Source organism: Panthera leo, chromosome A2 (genome assembly GCF_018350215.1).
Source record: "Panthera leo isolate Ple1 chromosome A2, P.leo_Ple1_pat1.1, whole genome shotgun sequence".
Classification (NCBI taxonomy): Eukaryota; Metazoa; Chordata; class Mammalia; order Carnivora; family Felidae; genus Panthera; species Panthera leo.
In genome coordinates this window covers 8,788,386-8,810,388 of record NC_056680.1, presented here as the reverse complement: position 1 = coordinate 8,810,388, position 22,003 = coordinate 8,788,386, and the positions used below count along the sequence as shown (strand labels likewise).

The 22,003-nt window shown below is 47.9% G+C and overlaps 1 protein-coding gene across 1 annotated transcript; it reads left to right on the top strand.

Annotated features, from left to right (window-relative positions):
* Positions 1 to 374: 374 nt before the first annotated feature.
* On the top strand, positions 375 to 20,812 carry LOC122213995 (zinc finger protein 709-like). The gene is made up of 4 exons (XM_042928513.1): positions 375 to 817; positions 17,483 to 17,609; positions 17,832 to 17,889; positions 18,598 to 20,812. Exons 1-4 carry the CDS (start codon positions 815 to 817, stop codon positions 20,330 to 20,332), a joined length of 1,923 nt encoding a protein of 640 aa, XP_042784447.1. The 5' UTR covers positions 375 to 814; the 3' UTR covers positions 20,333 to 20,812.
* The last annotated feature ends 1,191 nt before the right edge of the window (positions 20,813 to 22,003 follow it).

The following is a 22,003-nucleotide window of genomic DNA, read 5'->3' as shown; positions in this document are numbered from 1 at the left end:
AGTTTCCATCTGAAGCGATGGTTTGTTTTTGGTTCCAGTGACGTTTTTCTGAATCTGACCTAAGTTCTGGAAGGATGCCCGCCTAATGCACCCCTGCTATTTGCCTGTGCACCTTTTTGGCAAAAGTACTGTGTCAGACTCCCGTTTTGCAACAGCCGAAGACCGAAAGGTAGCTAGATTCATTATTGTGTCTGGAGAGGTGACTTTAAATACATTTTTTTTTTAATTTGTTCACTTATTTTTGAGAGAGAAGGAGCGAGCACGAGCAGCAGAGGGGCAGAGAGAGGGAGACGGAGAATCCAAAGCAGGTTCCACGCTGTGGGCGCAAAGTCCTAGGTGGGCTTGGAACCCACCAATCGTGAGATCACCACCGGAGCTGAAGTCGCGCGCTTAACCAACTGAGCCGCCCTGGCGCCCTTGGAGACATGATTTTTTTAAGTGTCTGTGTTTGCAAAGAAGTGTCAGAGTTCTGGGAGCGGACAGGCAGTACTGCGCTTTCACCCACACGTTCCTGGATAGGGCGCCTCCTGGCCGGAGTTAAGCGCCGACACCTAACCTCCGGCGCCCGCTGTCACTCAGGCGTGAGGGGGCGAGGCCTTGAGAACTGTCCAATCAGGGGCGGCGGCGGCGCGGTGGGTGGGGCGCCGCTCCGCAACCACCCCGGACGTCCCTGCGCTTTTCAGCCTCCCTGGGGATCGCGGGTCGCCTGTATTTAAAGGTGCCACGTTGCTCAAGCCGCCGTTATTTCGCGCTGTGAGCTACACCGGGGGCAGTGCTCTAAGGACGGCCGCCGGGGGACCCAGGAAACCTAGAAATGGTGAGCGTGCCTCCTGGGGTCCAGAGCCGGGCGCCGAGGGGCCGGTTGGAACCGGCCGGAACCGGCTGTGGCGGGACCCCCGCGGTCATCTCCCGAGTCTGCGGACCCGAGTTGGCCGACGGCGCCTGGGTCCCCTTCGGCTTGGGTGCTGGGCCGGGAGCGGGGACCCTGGCGTCCGGGCTGCCCCGTCCTGTGCACGGCGACTTCGGCCCCGGAGACCCTGGGCAGCTTTGCACCCGCAGCCGCGTCTCCTCCGATTGTGTGGTGGCCACGGGGAGGGTCGTCAGGGGGACAATCGTGACTCCTTCGCGTTTGTGCGTGGGAGAAGCTGTGATCTGTGGGGTCCCCAGTCCCTCCTTTTGCCCAGGGCGGGCTCATTTTCTCCTGAGCGTTCCAGATGTTTGGGAAGCACGGTCTGAAGTCTGTGACTCTGTCCCCGCTACACGCCCCCAGCCTAGCTCTCCCTGGGGCAGGCAGTGAACACCTACATTTCTAGTTCCTTCCCGCCTTCCCTAACGCCAGCTTCCCTTTGCCAGTTCACAGCATCATTATCAATCATTGGTTCTATGGGTGCATTTCAAACACCCAGCATTTTAGCTCATTATTTAGCCACAGTCCGTGCATAGCTGTTTTTTAAAAGGCTAGTCTTCTGTGTGGATATTTGACTTGAGAGAAACGCCGAGAATAATCACCTGGAACTACTTTGTATGAAATCCTTGTGCCTCTCCCCCCAGGATCTTTCCTGGGCACAGACATCCTATGGGAAGTCCTTTGGGTGGCGGTTCCTCTTTGAAACTTTCCCGAGCGTTCTGTGCTGTGAGCACAGTTCCAGGTCAGCGCTGCCCCTCTCTGAGTAAGTTGCTTTTAGAAGATTTTTTTTCACTTTATTTTAGTCTTAGTTTTTCAGTGTCTGAAAATTCATGTAATCAGCAGAGCTTGAAACTCCGTGTGAAGTATTTCCAAAGAGGCGCGAAAGAGGTAATTTCAGAAAAAATAGTCCAGTACTACAGTTGCACGGCTTAAAAATTGTTGTTTCCCTTTTTTTCCTCCCAGCGCAGCTAGCTAGTAAGAGTCTGAGGTTTGTTCTTTTATTTGGGGTGAGTTCACATGGATTTCCAGGGCTTGGATATGCAGACCAGAAGTGTGATTCTTTAGCTTTTTTAAATGTTTGTTTGTTTTTTAGAGAGAGAGAGAGAGAATGAGCGTGAGTGGGGGAGGGGCAGAGAGAGAGGGAGCCACAAGAATCCAAAGCAGGCTCCAGGCTCTGAGTTGTCGGCCCAGAGTCCGACACGGGGCTGGAACCCCCCAAATGCAGGATCATGACCTGAGCCGAAGCTGAATGCTTAACGGTCTGCGCCACCCAGGCGCCCCTGATTCTTAATCAGGTATGATTAAGAGTTTATAAAAACAATTACTTGCCGTGGAAATAATAATTAACACTTTTCCCCCCCTCCGGGAATGCAATAATTACTTGTGGGGGTTCTTGCTGACCTAGCAGAGTGCCTTCCAATTTTCTTCTCTCTTTTCCGCATAAACACTGGGTTTGAGTGATTTTTGCTGGCCTCTTCGAGCCGTGCTTTTGTGTGATTTAAGATGTCGGTGGTGTCAGGGGCGCCTGGATGGCTCAGTCTGTTGAGCATGCGACTTCGGCTCAGGTCATGATCTCACAGTCCGGGAGTTCGAGCCCTGAGTCGGGCTCTGTGGGGACAGTTCAGAGCCTGGCGCCTGCTTCGGATTCTGTGTCTCCCTCTCTCTCTCTTCCTCTCCCCCACTCACGCTCTGTCTCTCTGTCTCTCTGTCTCTCAAAAGTTAATAAACATTTAAAAAAATAAATAAAATGTCAGTGGTGTCCAACCCAACTCCAAGGGGAAGCAGAAGCCTGAGGTCAGGGTCTCTAAGCTAAGACCCCCTTGTTAGATCCTTCCTTCCTTTCTTTCTTTCTTTCTTTCTTAATCTTTTTTTTTTTTTTTTTGTGAGTAAACTGTAACCAACGTGGGGCTCGAACTTATGACCCCAAGATCAAAGGTCACAGACTATCAACTGAGCCAGACTGAGCCAGCCACGAGCACCTTAAGCTAAGACCCCCTTAAACCTGCAAAAGCAAGTACTTGAAGGCCCCCAGTTGTCCTTGGGGTCCCTCTCTCTGCAGGTGTCCTGTTTGCTCACTGCCATTGTAGAAGGAGCCCTTTATTCTTTTTTTTTTTTTTTTTAACGTTTATTTATTTTTGAGACAGAGAGACAGAGCATGAATGGGGGGAGGGTCAGAGAGAGAGGGAGACACAGAATCGGAAGCAGGCTCCAGGCAGGCTCCAAGCTGTCAGCACAGATCCCGACGAGGGGCTCGAACTCTTGAACCACAAGATCATGACCTGAGCTGAAGTCGGACACTTAACCGACTTAGCCACCCAGGCGCCCCAGGAGCCCTTTATTCTGAGAGAAGCTGCAGGCTGGTGGAAATCTGGGATGGCACTCGGGGTGGGTGGGGTGACGAGGCAGTGGAGGCCTTTCTGGAGTTGTAGCTCTCATTGCCTTGGGCCTGTTTGTAGGCCTGGTCTTGCACGCCCGGCGGAGGTGCGCTCAGTATAAATCACGTCCGTCGAGAAGTCTGTGAAAGTCCAGTTCTGTGTCCTGGAACCGTGTCAGTGAATGGGGGGGTCATCTGGGTCAGAACCTTAAACGGAACCCTGCTGAGTGTCCTCACTTGGGAGCCTGGAACCCTGAGGCAGGGAGAGGTTCCCTTTGCCCCGGGGAGGGGAGGGGAAGGGAGGGGAGGGGAGGGGAGGGGAGGGGAGGGTGTGCAGGGCTCCCTGAGCGCATTCCTGTGGCTGCTCGGGTGTCCCTCCCTTCCCTCCGCGGGGACTGACCCACTCCAGGGCTTCTGTCTCCACCGGGACCGTCTAGACCGGGGAACCTTCTGAAGGTGGCTCTCCTCGTGTCCTGTGGGACGCGGGCTGCTCGTCCCTGCTGAGTCCAGTTTCTTTCCTGGATTCCTTTACTGATGGAACAGCGCAGCCCTTGGGCCCCGGTTTCCTTCAGCACTTGGGCTCCTAAACTGTAAGCTGGTGGAGAGATACGGTGTGAGGCAAGGTGGAAAATGCGGGAAACCCAAGTAGGATTTGTGTTCCGTTTTACTCAAGGCAACCTCACGGTGTGAGATGAACGTGTTGAAGTTTCTCGGGTCGTTTTTCGTGTTTGGATTAGCTTTTGTACGTGCGGGTCGCTAGGCCACAGTGTAAAAAGAGATGAGATGCCATGATGCCGGCGGAGTCCCCCCACGTTCCCCAGACCCTGAGGCTTCCTGGGGAGCTGCTGAGGTGCACCCGAGCGAAAATCAGTGGCAGTTCCTAGAGTTGAGGGACGACATCACTTCGTTTGTGATCGACATCACTTCCATTCGTGGTGGAACTCACGTTGCTTTTCATACCTTCCCAGAATTGAAAAAAAATTTTTTTTAGTGTTTATTTTTGAGAGAGAGAGTGAGACACACACGCACAGACTCTAAAGCAGGCTCCAGGCTCTGAGCTGTCAGCACAGAGTCCAAGGCGGGGCTTGAACTCCCAAACCGGGGGAGATCATGACCTGGGCCGAAGTCCCACGCTCAGTGGACTGAGCCACCCAGGTGCCCCCCTTCTCAGAATTTGTAAAGCCGGGCTGTGGAACAAGGCATGGAGTGGAAGTTTCTCGTCTAAGTCTCAGGCTGCGGGCCTCCAGGAGCAGCATAGTGGGTTATTGAAATAAGTTCGGATTAATTAAAGATGTTCAGTTTTCTAGCATCAGGACTTGAACTCACGAACCATGACATAATGACCCGAGCGGAAACCAAGATGCTTAGCTGACTGAGCTACGCAGGTGCCCCTAGACTTGTCTTTTTATTTTTATTTATTTATTTATTTTAATTTTTTTTTAACGTTTTATTATTTTTGAGACAGAGAGAGACAGAACATGCGCGGCGGAGGGGCAGAGAGAGAGGGAGACACAGAATCCGAAACAGGCTCCAGGCTCTGAGCGGTCAGCCCAGAGCCCGACGCGGGGCTCGAACTCACGGACCGCGAGATCGTGACCTGAGCTGAAGTCGGCCGCTTAACCGACTGAGCCACCCAGGCGCCCCAAGACTTGTCTTTTTAAAGAGCATTTACATTGTACAGAAAACTTGATCACAAAGTGCAGAGATTTCCCACATAACCCCTCTATCTGGACACTGTCATATATTTATATATCATGATATATAAATATATACATATAGTTTTTAGCAGAGGTAGGTTTTTTTTTTTTTTTAAGGTTTGTTTCTTTTTTTTAGGAATCTCTACACCCACTGAGGGGCTCGAACTCATGACCCTGAGATCAAGAGTTGCACACTTCTCCAGCCGAGCCAGCCGGGCGCCCCTGTCCTATATTTTTTTTTATCTCCTATTACTCTGGTGCATTTGTTATTTTGATGAGCCAACTTTGGAGTAGTTTACAGTAGGGTTGACTCTTACACAATGTCAGGTCTTCAGCTAATATGAAAACACATGTCTTCATCATTTCTGTGTCGTACAGAATATTGTCATTGTCCTGAACATCTCGCGTGCTCGTGCTCCCCTTGTTCATTCCCTAGCAACCGAGGATCGTCTACTGTCTTTTACGTTTATCTTTTCCAGAATGTCATATGCTTGGAGCCAGAGAGTGTTGTCGTAATGGCTTCTTTCACTTAGGAATAGGATTTTAAATTTTCTCCATGTGGTTTTGGGCTTTGGAATCTCATTTCTTTTTTTGTAACTGAAGACTCTGTCATCCTGTGGATTTACCAGTGATTGCTTCTCCATTTGCCTGTATTTGGTGTGTTTGTTCAAGTAAACTAGTTGGGCTGGAACTCACAAGTTGATCTCAAGATCGAGTTAAGTGCTTTACCCACTGAGCCAGCCAGGCTCCCCATTCGCCTATGTTTTGTGCTGGGTCTTAGTACCAGTTATGGTTGGACTGGCCCTTGTGGATGCTGTTATTATGACTGTAAGACTCCCTTTCAGCAGTAACCACCAGGAAACTTGGGGGGGGGGAATTTATAACCAAAAGAGCTGGAAATTATACAGCGCACTGGGGGTCACACGTCCTCGTGTGTCACACACGTCCTCGGTAGAGAGAGACAACACCCAGGCTTGGGTTCTTATTTTATTGAGGTAAGGGTGGGGGTCTGTGATTTTACTGGCTCACACTCATTATGGGTGAATTTAAAACTTAAGAGCAGAAATTTAAATCACAAGAGACACAGCAAATGGTCTGAGTGGTCAGTTAGAATCAACCAAGATCTCCAAAACAAAGGAGGTGGTTTGGCTCTTTATCTAGTCACGTGGCCGGCAATGTGTTTATTCTAGATACTGTCTTTGAAGCGTATGCCTCTTTGAAGTGAATGCCTCAGCAAGCAAAGCTTAAGTCAGGCCCCATGCATCGCAAAAAAGAAAAAAAAAAAAACCCTGAAACTGTCAGGGTTTACACTACAATCCACCCTTGTGATGCGGAGGAATCAGAATCGATGGTGAGGACATTAACTGCCTGGTTAGTTAATCTGCTGAAAGTCCAGGAGTAGGGTTTGTCCAAACCCAGAAAGTAGGTCGGATTATGGTAGCAAATCCTGTGATAGTTGAACGGGCAGTAGTCTGAAGTCCAGTCCATAACCATTGTCCCCAATTTGAAGAGTCCCACAATAAAACTAAATCCGTGAGGGGCGCCTGGGTGGCTCAGTGGGTTGTAAACATCCTACTTGGGCTCAGGTCCTGATCTCATGGTGCCCCTAGAATCTAATATTTATAAAGGTGTATTAATGACTTAATTTTTCTCTGTATAGCCACCCCCATTTCTATCTAAGATAACCATAGTAAAACGAATTGGTTTGCAAATTGAGTCTAGTTTTAATAAATTTGGCCTGGTAATTTACATAAGTGCAGTAAGAATAGTGATTGACCGCATAGTCTGCTTTGTTGGAACTTTGCATAAGGAATCTCAGGTTGGACTTTTTTTTTTTTTTTTTGAATGTTTTTATTTATTTTTGAGACAGAGAGAGACAGAGCATGAGCTCAGAGGGGCCTAGAGAGGGGAAGACACAGAATCTGAAGCAGGCTCCAGGCTCTGAGCTATCGGCACAGAGCCCGACACAGGGCTTGAACTCACAGACTGTGAGATCATGACCTGAGCTGACGCCTAACCGACTGAGCCACTCAGGCGCCCCAGGTTGGACTTTTAAAAATTTCTTGTGGCTAGGAAGCCAAGCCAAGGACTTAACCATCAGACTTTGCCTGCAACACCTATTGGCTTGGGTTTAATTCCTCTGTTCTCGAGGTCCTCAAAATATCCTGAGGTTCCTGCACCTACAGAAAGTCACCTTCCCTAGTCACCTGGTAAGGCTGCTGGGAGCCCTATTAACTAGGTATCAGGCTTGATTTTTCCACGGGGCTTTATTGGCTCTGTAAAGTCAGCCTTAGTTCCTTAAAAAGCTGTCTGTTCATACTTGAATCTACGTGTGTCTCTGTTAAACGTAACATTTCAGTCAAAGCCTTGGTAATACAACTAATGTTTTCAATTGTGTCCTTTTGCAAGGAGACTAGATTCTTACTGATTTTATGTAACTGTATTATTATGCGACTGCGAATACTCATTAAAAGTTTCTGAATTCTGGAGAGATCAGGTAGGGAGGAAAAGTGATAGTTTCACCTTTGTTCACAAAGGTATACTTTATCCTAAATTGGTGTAAGTCATAGCTAGCTTAAGAGAAAGGGTTTTCTTAGATCTAGGAAGCAAAAGATTAAAGAGTCCGAAAATTTTAAGCAAAAAGTCATAAAAATTATCCTTATCAGTTCACTCAGTCCTATGTAATTAATCCTTGCTCTTGATCTTTGGTTAGCAGTTTTATGGATGCGGTTTTTCCTGAGAGCACTGTAAATTCTTACCCAGTTCAGTGGAATGATCTGAAAGTTATCAGAAACCTGAATTCAAGAGGGCTTGTCATAGCCCTCTCCACGAATATCTCTGAGAATATCTCCACGAATATCTCTGAATATCTCGCAAGAGCATCAGAGTAAAACACCTGTCTATTGAGTGACAAAGGACTTAAAAATGGCCATGGTTAAAGATCCGATGAGAGTTCATCGTGATGCCGTTGCCAGGACAATTTGTTTATTTCTGTGGCACGTAACATTCCAAGATAATAACTAGAATTACAAGGGATAACGTTATACCAGGACATAGGGGAGTCTCGGGAATTTCGTGCAATTTCTAGAACGCTTCTTTTAATAGCATCCACCCATAACTTATGACCTGAGAGTTTATCATCACTGATTCGACGGTGCCTCCCACGTAATTTAACACACCCCATGAAAAGCCTAATTCGTGTAGCCTCTCTTTGTTCCTTCTGTCGGCCAGCTGTTGCGGGGAGTTTTAGTTACCTGCTGGGGTGTTTACATTTCAAAGGCATGGTAAGATTTACATCTTCAGGGGACCGAGAAAGAAAACACAAGCTTTTTCCAAGGAGTTTCTTGCCTTTTTGGATGGTTTTGACCGTTCCAATCAAGATGTGGTAGTGCCATGCTGTGATTAGGGGGAACGCCCTGCAAGGACTCCTTCTCTGGGCGTGGGTCAAATGGGGGCCTCTTCAGGGTAGGAAAAGAAGGGTTGGGGTCGAGGAATTAGAAAACCCATTGGACCTTCCCAGTTTCGCCTAGCAGGAGATGGGCTCTTCTTAATGTTTTCCATTCCCTGGGAGCCTTAGCTGTGATCACTGTGATGTCACGATGGGCATAGAGCCAGGCAGCAAATCTCCAAGTCTGGAAGGAGGTCCTAGTATAAGTTGGTAGCTCTGGGAGCCTTTGCCTTCCCAGTTCCCTCTTCCTCCTCGTTAGAGGCCCTGGTAATCCTCTCAGGGGATTCCACTGGTGGCAGGGGCTGTATTTCTTGGTTCTGCCCTGTTCAGGGGGAAGTTGAGGGAGCTTAGGGTCTGTGGTATCTCGGCGGAAACAAGCATAGAGGCCTGGATGGATCTTTAAGAAACTTAATGGATTGTAGGGTCTTGAGAGATACCAGCCGGTTGATGTATTTGGCAGCTGTGAGTGACAATTCAGAGCCTGTTTCAAACCACCAAAAACCCGCAATTAGCCAATTGATTCCCCTCTCTCCTTCCTGCATAAAATCTTCAAGGAAGGTTTGATTTTTTAGTTAAGGTATAGTGTGTGTGTGTGTGTGTGTGTGTGTGTGTGTAATTAAAAAAACTTTGATTTATTTTTGAGAGAGACACGTGCACACACACACACACACACACACACACACACACACACACAATCTGAGTGGGGGAGGGGCAAGGAGAGTGCGAGACACAGAATCGGAAGCAGGCTCCAGGCTCTGAGCTGTCAGCACAGAGCCCGACGCGGGGCTTGAAGTCATGAACCGTGAGATCATGGCCTGAGCTGAAGTCAGACGCTTAACCGACTGAACCACCCAGGTGTCCCTGTTACCAGACACTTTTGGATGATGGCACCGTGAGCCCTCATAGTTAGCAATTTTCCTTTCCAGGGAGTCCCAAGAGACTTCTGGCTTGAGGTCTGCCTCCTGTGTGATATGCACAGGGTCTTTGAGAAAACCCCTTAGGCGAACCCTCTAGAGCCGGAGACCAGAGTCTCTCGGCAGGCTGGTATGATAGCATTGAGGAACACCCAGGACCATTGAGGAACACCCAGGACGTGCCTTGGGCTTTTGCATTTATCAAGGAGCAGGTGTTTGTCCTCTGGGATCTTGGGTGCTTACACCGGATGTCGGTGATATTTATTTATTGAAAAACAATTTTAACATTTATTTTTTGAGAGAGAGACAGAGCATGAGCAGGGGAGGGGCAGAGAGAGAGAGAGGGAGACAGAATCCAAAGCCGGCTCCAGGCTCTGAGCGGTCAGCACAGAGCCCAACGTGGGGCTCGAACTTTCGCACCGTGAGATCATGACCTGAGCCGAAGTCGGATGCTTAATTGACCGAGCCACCCAGGCACCCCGGATGTTGATGACATTTATATCTGTCCTTTCATTTTTTTTTTTTCTTTTTTTTAAGCACCATCATGCCCGGAATCGGACCCATATCCCATCGAGTCAGGTGTGAAGAGTGACACAGAGACCATTGGGCTTTGTTACATTTTTTTTTTTTCCTCTGGTGGTGCCATTGCAAGGCTGCTTCACTCTTCTGGGTTCGGGCTTATAGTCCGGACATGAGTCACTGACTCTGGTCACAGGCGGAGTTCTCCCAGACTGCTCAAATGTGGGACTGTTTTCCTCCTGCCTTTAGCCTAGAGCCTGTCCTTGGGATACGACAGTAGCCTCGTGATTGCAATTTCACCCTCCTTAGCTCTCCTTGCCTTGAGGTATGGAGGACCCTTATGCATGCTAATAGTCAATTAAGGCCTTTAGAATTAATTAGCAGTCGAATTGTCTCATTAGAACCCCAGGACCGACTCCTGCTGCTCTGGGGAGATCATTTGATTACTCTGACGACTGTGACCTTTTGGGGTGGACACCGCGGGTAGCCCACGTCGCAAGCACGTTGCAGTGTGACAGACCCCCCCCCCCCCCACAGTGTGACAGATCCCCCAACAAACAGTACTCCTTTCCAGATGGTGGGAGCTACCTGAGTTAGGTGGTTTGGTAAGCAAGTTGCAGGTAAAGGGCATTTCTCCCAGTCCCCGCAAGGCCGGTCATGCGGTCCTCTTGCTACGCCGGTCGTTTTGTGCCGACCTCAGCCTTCCGGTACCAGTGTTGTGGTTGGACTGGCCCTTTTGGTTCTTAGAATTGAGAGACACTGTTCAGCAGTGATCATCTGGAAACTTTGGGGGAAAAAAAAAAAAGGTTTATTAGAGGACCTGGAAATTATGCAGCACAGCTGGGCTCACACAGGAGGTTCCGTTAGCTGGGGAGGCGGCGGGGGGCAGGCAGGGGGCTTGGGATCTGCTTTTCTTGGGGTGTGGATGGGCGTCTAGGGTTTCTATTTGTTGGTGAATTTAAATTAAAAAATTTTTTTATTAAGCTTATTTATTTTGAGAGAAACAGAGCTTGAGCGGGAGAGGGACAGAGAGGGAGACAGAATTCCAAGCAGGCTCCGCACTGTCAGCACAGAGCCCGACGCGGGGCTCGAACCCACAGACCGTGAGATCATGACCTGAGCCAAAGTCGGCCACCCAAGCGACTGAGCCAGCCGGGCACCCCTCTTTGGTGAATTTAAAACACAAGAGCGGGCATTTCAAGTGGAGGAGGAGAAAAAACCAGCGGCCCAGATAGTTATTGAAATCAATCAAGATGTTTAACAAAAAAGATGGCTCAGTGAGGGGCTGGGGCCTTATTCTTCCTGCAGGCTGGCTGTGTGTTTATTTGAAATGGCCATCTTTGAAGTGAATGCCTTAGCAATCAAAGCTTAATTCAGGCCCTCGCATTACAACAAACCAACCAACCCAAAAACAATTGTCAGGGTTTACACCTAGAGGCTGGTGATAACTCTTTTATTTGCAATTTTCCAAAGACCCAGCATTTTCAAATTGCTTTTGTACGCTTCCTTATACCGTTCCTCGACCTGCGTGTTCAGATCTATTTCCCATTTTTAATTGGGTTGTTCGTCTTCTACGAGTTTTAAGAGTTCTTTGGATATTTGAGATACCAGTCCTTTATCAGGTAAGTGATTTATAAAGATTTTCTGCCAGTCTGTGGCTTGTGTTTTCATCTCCTTAATTAACACTGTCTTTCTCTGGGCAGGAGTTCTTCATCTGGATGAAAACATATTTATTTTTTCTTTCTTGGATCTCGCTTTCGTCATTGTGTCCCCGAAGCAATCACCAAACCCAGGGCTGCCTAGATTTTCTCCTGTGTTCTCTTTTAGGAGTTAGTTTTGTAGTTTAACATTTTACACTAAATCTATGATCCTTCACCCCCACCCCCACCCACCTTCCTGCCAGCCCCCGACTCACACGTATTAGACTCCTCGGTCCCTATTTCAAGACTGGTCGGGTGGGTGGTCGACATCACCACTGACCCTGTGTGCTCACTTTGCTGTGCTTTGGTCACAGCGTCGTGGTGCTTGGACCCCCCGCCCCCTCACCAAGTCCCTGGGATAGTCCAAGCCCATGCCCCCTGTCACGCTCCGTAGCCGGGGGCAGGGCTACGATCCATTGTTTAATTTTTGTGAGAGGTGTAAAATCTGTGCACGGATTCTTTGTGTGTATGTTTATGGATGTCTAGTTCTTCCTGCCCTATTTACTCTAAAGGCTACATTTTCTATTGAATTGTGTTTAGTCCTTTCTCAAAGATGGGTTCTGTATTCTTGTGTGGATCTTTAGAAAGTGAAGGGTGCCTGGTTGGCTCAGTCGATTCAGTGTCTGACGCTTGATTTCAGCTCAGGTCATGATCTCACCGCTCGTGGGTTCAAGCCCTGCATCGGCCTCCTTGCTGACAGTGCGGAGCCTGCTTATGATCCTCTCTCTGCCCCTCCCGTGTGCTTGCGCGCGCTCTCTCTCTCTCTCTCTCTCTCTCAAAATAAGTAAATAAACTTAAAAAAAAATAGTAATGCGGGGCGCCTGGGTGGCTCAGTCGGTTAAGCGGCCGACTTCGGCTCAGGTCATGATCTCGCGGTCCGTGAGTTCAAGCCCCGCGTCAGGCTCTTTGCTGACAGCTCAGAGCTTGGAGCTTGTTTCAGATTCTGTGTCTCTCTCTCTCTGACCCTCCCCCATTCATGCTCTGTCTCTCTCTGTCTCAAAAATAAATAAACGTTAAAAAAAATAAAAAAAAAATAGTAATTGACTTTTGTAAATTAACATTTTGTCCTTCAGCTTTCCTTATTCTCTTGGTATAGTTGACCTTTTAACACAGGTTTGAACTCTGTGGGTACGCGGGTGTAAAAAAAATTTTAAGGAGATGATAGCAAAAGCCACAAGGTATTTTGTATTTAAAAAATTTTTTTAATGTTTGTTGATTTTTGAGAGAGACAGGATGTGAGCTGGGGCGGGGCAGAGAGAGAGAGAGGGAGAGGGAGGGGGAGACACAGAATCCAAAGGAGGCTCCTGGCTCCCAAGCTGTCAGCACAGAGCCTGATACGGGGTTCGAACTCCTGAACCATGACATCATGACCTGAGCCGAAGTCAGACGCTTAACGGACTGAGCCACGCAGGCGCCCCGACAAGGCATTTATTTACAGCTACCCCCACCCCCACCCCCCCGGCCCGGCCTTCCCTGGACTGAATCGAAAGTGACGGGCCAGAGGTAGTGCTTGCTGCCTCCTGAGTACCCGTGGAGGTGCTGGCACGGGGCAGGGCTGCAGGTCGCCCGTGTACTGATGGGGTGGTCGGGTGGCGTATCTCGCGCTGGTCTTCAGGAGGCTGGGCTGAAATGGGGAGACTCATCGGCGATGCACAAGGAGGCCACACCCACTGAGTCCTATGCAAGCAGGTTGGCCTCTGGCGCTGCATTTGGGACAGCTACGGTCGTCGGGTCCCTCCCAGGCCAGCGGGGGACGGCACCCTAGTCCTCCTGGAGGTGGGAGCGCTTAGGTGTGGCCACAGCTGCTGAGGGGCGTGGGCCTGGGGTGCAGCTCCCAGCGGGCGAGGCAGCTCCACCAGCCTCCAGGCTGCTGTCGCCACCCTGAGGCCTGGCCCAGCTGAAGCTACCAGGGGATGGACCGTGGCCATCCTGGGGCCAGGCCCGCAGCCATTACCCACCGCGCCCGGGGCCTGATCCAGCCTGGCTGGGCCTACCTATGGGTAGATTTTTTTCAATCAACGTTTCCTTATAATTTCATTAATGTTTTCTTTAGCTTACTTTACTGGAAGGATCTAGGGCACGTAACATACAAAATACGTGTTAATCGGCTTTTATGTTGTTCTTAAGGATCCCGGTCAACAGTAGGCTGTCCATAGTTATGGGCGGCCAGAAGATGTACCCAGATATTTGACTGCCCAAGGGTTTGGTGCCCCTAACTCCCAAGTTGTTCAAGGGTCAGCTGGAGTTGGAAGGGATTTTCTTGTCATCTGGGACTATGCGATTTGCTCCACAGACAGTCTTTTGTCTTTTGCTGCAAAGACCATTTTATTTCTAGCTTCCCAACCTGCATACTGGTTTTTTTTTTGTTTTTTCCTTTTTGGGTCTTACTGCATTAGTTAAGAATTCTAGTACAAGGTTGACCAGGACTGGGGAGAGGGGACATCCTGGCCTTCTTCCTAATGTTACCAGAAAGCATTTAGTTCTTTCAGGGTAGTGCACGTATATTAAATAAAAGCCCAGTTGATGTGTAGAGAGGTAGGTGTGGGCACAGGGGAAGGAAGCATCCTCCTCTCCAATGATTTGGTCTCCGTCTTTAGGGAGCTTATTTTTCTACATACTTGGGTTTGACCTGTGCTACAGTGGGAAAGGTATGTCTCTTAGTTCCTAGCAAAAACCACTTGAAGCCCTTGGAATTACCTAACTGATAAGGGGGTGATCGTGTCTTTTTTTTTTTTTTAATTAAAAAAAAATTTTTTTTAACATTTATTTATTTTTGAGACAGAGAGAGACAGAGCATGAACGGGGGAGGGTCAGAGAGAGAGGGAGACACAGAATCCGAAACAGGCTCCAGGCTCTGAGCGGTCAGCACAGAGCCCGACTTGGGGCTCGAACTCACGGACCGCGAGATCATGACCTGAGCTGAAGTCGGACGCTTAACCGGCTGAGCCACCCAGGCGCCCCGATCGTGTCTTTTAAAAACATTTTTTTTTAGTGTTTACTTTTGAAAGAGAAGAGTGCGAGCGGGGGAGGAGCAGAGAGAGAGAGGGAGACTGAGGATCTGCAGTGGGCTCCGTGCTGACAGCAGAGAGCCCCCTGCGGGCCTCGAACTCATGAACTGTGATATCATGACCGGAGCTGAAGTCAGATGCTCAACAGACTGAGCCACTCAGGCGCTGCCCCTTTATATATATATATATAACATATATATATATGTATATATATATATATATATATATATATATATATATACATATACACACACACACACATATATATATTATATTAATATATAATATATATTATATATATATTATATATATATTACATATATATATATATATATATATATATATAACGTGTGTGTGTGTGTGTATATATATATATCTCACAGTAAATATAAATATATACTGCTACTACATAGCAGGGTGAGGGTTGAACACACCATGAACACCAAGCCTTGATTAAGGGCTTGGGACTTTGAGCCCCAGCTCCCAGCATCTGGAGAGAGAAGACAGGCTATGGAGAGTGAGTTAATCACCAGTGGCCAGAGATTTCATAAATTGTGTCCATTGAATGAAATCTCCACGAAAACCCTTGCAGACCCAATTCGGGGGTTGTCCAGGTGGGTGAACACCTACATCCAGGTGCAGGAAGGTTGGCGTGTCCAGAGAGGAGGGGGCAGCTCTGCAAGATCCCCTCCCCCCCCCCACTCCCCTTAGGCGTATGACTAAGACCTGACTTGGCATCACTACCTCTTGTCTGTGTCATGTAAGTTACCGTACATGATGGCACATGGAGGGGATCCAAATGTGTGGGCGGCCGAGCAGAAGTGTCACAGCCAGCGTCCGAAGTAGGGGCAGTGTGTGGGACTGAACTCTTCGCCTATGGAGTCTGATGTGGACTCTGGGTGTTAGTGTTGTAAGCGAATTGAACTGTTAGACACCCGTTTGGTGACATAGAATTGGAGAAGTGGTGTTGGGACAGACATCACATATTTGGTGTCATGAGGGGGAAAAAAAAAAAACCTCGTCATCCTCAGAAGAAGCACTCTACCTTCTGGAGGTGATAAGGCTAGAAGGGACTTAAGTTGGCTGTTTACCTCCTCTTGGGTCGAATAGGCCTTGGGACAGTCCTGGCCACTTATACTCTTGTGAAATAGATTGTCTTGAGGATGAGCCTTGTTGAGAAGCATAGAATATTATGGACCTTTTTCCCTTTTTTTTTTTTTTTTTAAAGTAGGCTTTACACCCACTTGGGGCTTAAACTCCCACCCTGAGATCAAGACCTTAGCTGAGATCAGGAGTCAGACAGTTAACTGACTGAGCCACCCAGGTGCCCCTGGATGTATCTTTAAATGACTACTTTTTATCTCTGTAATTCGAGAGAGAGGAAAACACAATCCGAAGCAGGCTCCAGACTCCGGGCTCTGAGCTGTCAGCACAGAGCCCGACACGGGGCTCGAACTCACAAACCAGGAGAGCATGACCTGAGCTGAAGTCAGGTGCTTAACTGACTGAGCCACACAGCCGCCACTCTAAGGCTTCCTAAGCAGTCTCCGGCTTCCTAATGTTCATTCTCTTCTGCACACTAGCTAATAGGACTTTTTATGAACGTGCTCTGCAGTTCCATGGTGGAAAGAATACTTACGACTGACCAGTTCATTACTGGTCAAGAGGCACCTCATTACTCCCTGAGAAATGTTCCTCATTTGCTGTCACTCTACTGAATCCATCCATTCTAGCATTAGAATTGCTGGGTGGGAAGTTTTCGCTGTTCCCTAGACATGGACATCATTGAATTACTGATCTCTTTCACGGACCAGCATTTAGGGGAATTAATCCGTTGAGGGATTCCTGTGCTTGGATAGACTGTTATCCTGCCTTCCCAACAGAGGAACTCGGAAATGAGAGAAGTTGGGAGGAAAGCCTCTCAAATGGCTGGTTGGGTATCCGTTGCACCAGGAATCAGAAAAAGGGGCTTTGATGAGATTTTTGGACTCTGTTTCATATCCCGTACACATACATCTTCAAGTACTGGTGTGGAATTCAGCGAAGTCCCTTGCAAACTCCAGGCCTTAACATGTTCCTCAAGGTCACAAGGCCCTGGTTTGTTATGATGCTGTCAGAAAATCTCTTCAGGTTTGTGTGCCTTTGTGTCCTAAAAATTAATGGGAGGCAACTCTGAGACTCGTTAGTATATGGATTTTGGGGATGTCTAAGTTGTCACGTCTTTTCCTCCCGTCTGAGTTGAGTCCTCCGAATATCATCCTGGTCCGTGAAATGAGACAGAGCACGGAAGGCAAAACTGATTTCCGTGATAAATATTATACAAATGAGAATTGTACTCTTCTATGAGAGTATTGGTGTTCATCTAGCTGGATATGACTGCAATGGCCTGCAGGACGTTAGGACATTATGGCCAGCTGGATCTTAACGATAGTTTGGATCCTCCTGGCTCCTCATGTTTGGGGATGGGAATAGGAGAAAAAGCTTCCATTTTTTTTTTTTCCCTGTTTTTGTTCATAAAACATCATGCACTTATGACCCCAGGCTTCATGGAGTAGTGCCTGATGTGGTTATTTAAGGAGATGAAAGTTTTTCTCACAAAGAATTGATGGTCTTAAGATGGAAACATTTCTTCCCTTTCTGTAGTGTTTCTCCAAGGTGTTCTGTTCCCTGACAGTAGAGAGCAATGAAGGTTTGAAGTGATCACCGTAAAAACGTGGCAGTAAATTCCGTGTGTTCGTGATGCTGTTAAATTCACGAGGACGTGAGTGTGGCCTGAGAGGAGGAGTCTGAGAACCGAGTCGTAGAATAAATGTTGAGAAGTCAGGGTCGTATGTGAATTTCTTACGAATTGAGTATAGATCGCCAGTTCTGCCCGTCTTACCCATCCCCCTGTACACATGTATGGGATGTTTTAGGACTCAGTGGCCTTGGAGGATGTGGCTGTGAACTTCACCCTGGAGGAGTGGGCTCTTCTGAATCCTTCCCAGAAGAAACTCTACAGAGATGTGATGCAGGAAACCTTCAGGAACCTGGCCTCAGTAGGTAGGGATGACGATATTCTTACTTGCTTGGTCACTATTCTTATTCACTTAATCAACTAGGGAGCCAGTGTTGCTTGTTTATCAGTGCTGTTTCGAGAGGTTACGTGCGGAAAGCAAATCCGTTGGTAAATGAAGCAGCCGTGGTGACGGTTCATCAGGGATGTAGCAGCTAAAATAATTTTAGTATTTTTTTATAATTGATTTTTCCTGGTCTGCGTTGTAGGAGACAAATGGGAAGATCGTAACAGTAAAAGTCTGTATGAACATGAGACAAATCGAAGGTGAGTCCCACTCATATAAGAGCAGTGTCCCTGGGGGTGCCTGGCCAACTCAGTTAGTAGAGAGCATGGAACTCGTTTATGTTATTTTTTAAAAAAACTGTTTAATGTTTATTTTTGAGAGAGAGAGAGAGGGAGGTGCAGGGAGGGGCAGAGAAAAAGAGGGAGACACAGAGTCCGAAGCAAGCTGCAGGCTCATGAACCGGGAGACCTTGACCTGAGCCGAAGTCAGACGCCCAACTGACTGAGCCACCCAGGTGCCCACCCCCCCCACCTTTTTAATGTTTAGTTAAAAGTAAATAAATAAATAAAAATAAAAAAAGAGTGTCCCATGAGAGCATCTTTGTCACGAAATTAAAACAAACAAGCAAATAAAACAAATCAGACCAGTTTTCAAGTCTGTTCATTTTTCGGATATTTTCATCAGGAATTTTTGCTGTCATGTGACCTAGATGTTCGACGTGTGAAAAATAGTACACGTGGAAAAATGTCTTCAGAAACCCCGTTGATGACCATCTCTCTTGATAAGAGCTGCGATCGAGTCCTCTCGCAGAATGCCTAGCACACGTTCACTTCCAGACCACCAGCACGAAACCCACACACGGTGTTTTTGGGAAAATGGCGGAAAAAAAAAAAATCTCATTGCAATAATGCAGTGAGTACGAAATTCCTAATAAACCGTTAATAACCTGCTTCTCCCTTCTCCGGCAGGCGCGTGGTAGAGGGTCCCTGTCAAAGTAAGGAAGGTAGTCAGCGCGGAGACCCCTGCCGCCAGAATCCAAGTCCGAAGCCGATAAAGAAGATTTCTACTGGAATCAAACTCCGTAAATGCAGTTTCTGTGGACAGGTGTTCAGGCATCATTCATCCTTCAGCAGGCACATGCTCTCCCACACTGGCCACAAACTGTACGAGTACCAGGAATACGAAGAGAAGCCTTATAAGTGTAAGGAGTGTGGGAAGGCCTTCAAACATCGCCAGTCCATCCGCGTACACGTCAGGACTCACACGGGCGAGAAACCTTACAAGTGCCAGCACTGTGGGAAAGCCTTCAAGCACTGCCAGTCCATTCGCAAGCACGAAAGGATCCACACGGGCGAAAAGCCCTACGCGTGCAAACAGTGCGGAGAAACATTCCGGTATCGCCACAACTTCCAGAAACACGAGCGGACGCACACTGGAGAGCAGCCCTACAGGTGTAAGCACTGTGGGAAAGCCCTCAGTTGTCTCAGCTACTGCCGGATTCACGAGCGAACTCACACCGGCGAGAAGCCGTACGAGTGTAAGCAATGTGGGAAAGCCTTCAGTTACGCCAGTTACATCCGAATACACGAGAGAACTCACACTGGAGAGAAGCCCTATGAGTGCAAGAAGTGCGGGAAAGCCTTCAGTTGCCCAAATTACTTTCGAAAACATGAGAAAACGCACACCGGCGAGAAACCCTACGAGTGTAAGCAGTGCGGTAAAGGCTTCAGCTGCCCTAGATCCTTCCGCAGTCATGAAAAGAGACACCGGGGCGAGAAGCCGTACGAATGTAAGGTATGCGGTAAAACCTACAGCTGTCCCGTATACTTTCGAAACCATGAAAGGAGACACAGCGGGGAGAAGTCCTATGAATGCAAGATCTGTGGGAAGTCCTTCAGTTGTCCCAAGTATTTCCGAAAACACGAGAGAAGTCACACGGGCGAGGAGCCCTGTGAATGTAACGACTGTGAGAACCCCGTGAGTCCTCTCGCGATATTTCAAAGACACGTGATGAAGGCCGCCGGAGATGGACCTTACAAGTGTAAGGAGTGCGGGAAGGTCTTCGACTGCCCCAATTACTTTCGATGTCACGAAAAGATCCACAGCGGAGAAAAGCCATACGGATGTAAGGAATGTGGCAAAGCCTTCAGTTCCTCCATGTCCCTTCAAAACCACGAAAGAAGTCATAGTAGGAAAAAACCTCACGAATGTAAGGAATGTGGCAAAGCCTTCAGTTTTCCCTGTTCCCTCCAGAAACACGAAAGAAGTCACACCGGGGAGAAACCCTACGAATGTAAACAGTGTGGGAAAGCCTTCACTTACCTCAGTTCTATGCAAAAACACGAAAGGACCCACAGCGGAGAGAAGCCGTATGAATGTAAGCAGTGTGGGAAAGCCTTCATTTATCTCAGTTCTATGCAAAAGCACGAAAGGACCCATAGCGGAGAGAAGCCGTATGAATGTAAGCAGTGTGGGAAAGCCTTCATTACTCTCTCAAACGTTCAAAGGCACATGATAAAGCACACTGGAGACGGGCCTTGTAAATGTAAGGAATGTGGGAAGGCCTTCGATTGTCCTAGTTCGTTGCGAACACACGAACGGACTCACACCGGGGAGAAACCCTATCAGTGTAAACATTGTGGTAAAGCCTTTACTCGTTCCAGTTCCCTACGAAACCACGAGAGAACTCATAGCGGAGCGTAGCCGTATGAATGTAAGGAATGTGGGAAAAGCCTTCTGTTCCAGTTCTTTCTGAATACACGAGATCACTCACACGGGCGAGAAACGCTATGTGCACAAACAATACGGTCCAGTCCTACTCGCTGTTACCTTCACATACACGGAACTCCTACTAGAGAGAAACCGAATGGAAAGGAAAGTGGCGAAAGCCTTCCTTTATCACAGTCTTTCGAGGACGCATGGGTGCACGCGGGGGAGAAACCGTATGAATGTAAGGGACGGGGGAAGGCCATCCGTGCGTTTCCGTGAGAAGCCACAGAAGAACCCACACTGCAGAGGGTAGTCTTGAATGTAAACATTGTAGGAAAATTCACTTGCCCCACCTTCTTACAAAACCACAAGAGAATGTATGATGGATAGATACTTTATAAAGGAACACCTTCTGATTTTCACAAATGTTTTCAAAGTCCTTTGAAAACTGCACTGGAAGGAAATCCTATTTTTGTAAGTAATATGGGTAAGCCTGGTGCAAATTAATGAGTGTATGACACTCCCCCAAATTCACAACACGAAAGAAACGTTATTAACAGTATACATAATATTGTCTTCATCAGCGGCTTTTTTTTCTCCAGTTTTATTGGGAAAAATTAACATATTACTGCATAAGTTTAAGGCATGTAGCCTGATGGTGTGATTCACATATTTTGTGGAGAAGGTACAATGGCTCGTTTTTGTTTTGTTTAACGTTTATTTATTTTTGAGAGAGAGAGACAGAGAGAGAGAGAGGGAGCTACAGAATCCGAAGCAGGCTCCAGGCTCCGAGCTGTCCGCACAGAGCCTGATGCGGGGCTCGAACTCACAAACCGTGAGATCATGACCTGAGCCAAAGTTGGACGCCCAACCAACTGAGCCACCCAGGGGGCCTCCCCTTTTGTTTTTTATTTTTAAATTTATTTATTTTGCGTGAGAGTGGGTGAGGGGAAGGGAGAGAGAGAAGATCTCAAGCAAGCTCTGCACTGACAGTGGGCTCGAACTCACAAACCATGAGACCGTGACCTGAGCCGAAGTCAGATGCTTAACCGACTGAGCCACCCAGGCGCCCCTACAGTGGCTCATTCTTAAAGTAATTCTCTGTAGTTTGGATTTCTACTTTAGTTTTGCAAGTAAACATTGAGGTGGGAAAATATTGCAGGTACTCACGAAGCAGCAGATTCTGAGTTTAACAGGTAAAACTTTCCACTTGGTAAAAGGCTAGTGTTTCTATTTGGACGACTTTTATCCATGGACGAACTGAAGTCTGTTTCCAACACGCAAGTAGGTTTAATTTTTACATAATTTTTTCATTTTTCTGTAGGGATAGGGCTATTGAGTAATGACGTGTCATCCTTAAAAACAAACTGCCAATGCTTCAGCAAAAATGAGTTTTGCAGCAATAGAGAAGTGCAGTTCCGGACAAGGAAGCCATGCATGGCCATGGCCATGGCCATCGGCAACCGGAGGACAAAGGAGAGGAGTGCTCCTCCTACAGAAGAAAGCGGGGGACTTGGGAGGGGCTGTTACGAACACAAGTTTGATCAGAGCACACCGGGGCTTCAAAATACAGCGGCTTTTCATTGGCCGAGTCGTGACTGTGTCATTGGCTGGCCTGTCGTGGGGTGAGGGGGAACCCTTTCTTCTCCTGCAGAGATAATAAGT

What these genes read in the sequence shown, in the direction of transcription:
- LOC122213995 (XM_042928513.1), top strand. An exon ending in CAGGAACCTGGCCTCAGTAG is followed by an intron (nt 17,610 to 17,831) that starts GTAGGGATGACG and finishes TCTGCGTTGTAG; the next exon opens with GAGACAAATGGGAAGATCGT. An exon ending in GAACATGAGACAAATCGAAG is followed by an intron (nt 17,890 to 18,597) that starts GTGAGTCCCACT and finishes CTTCTCCGGCAG; the next exon opens with GCGCGTGGTAGAGGGTCCCT.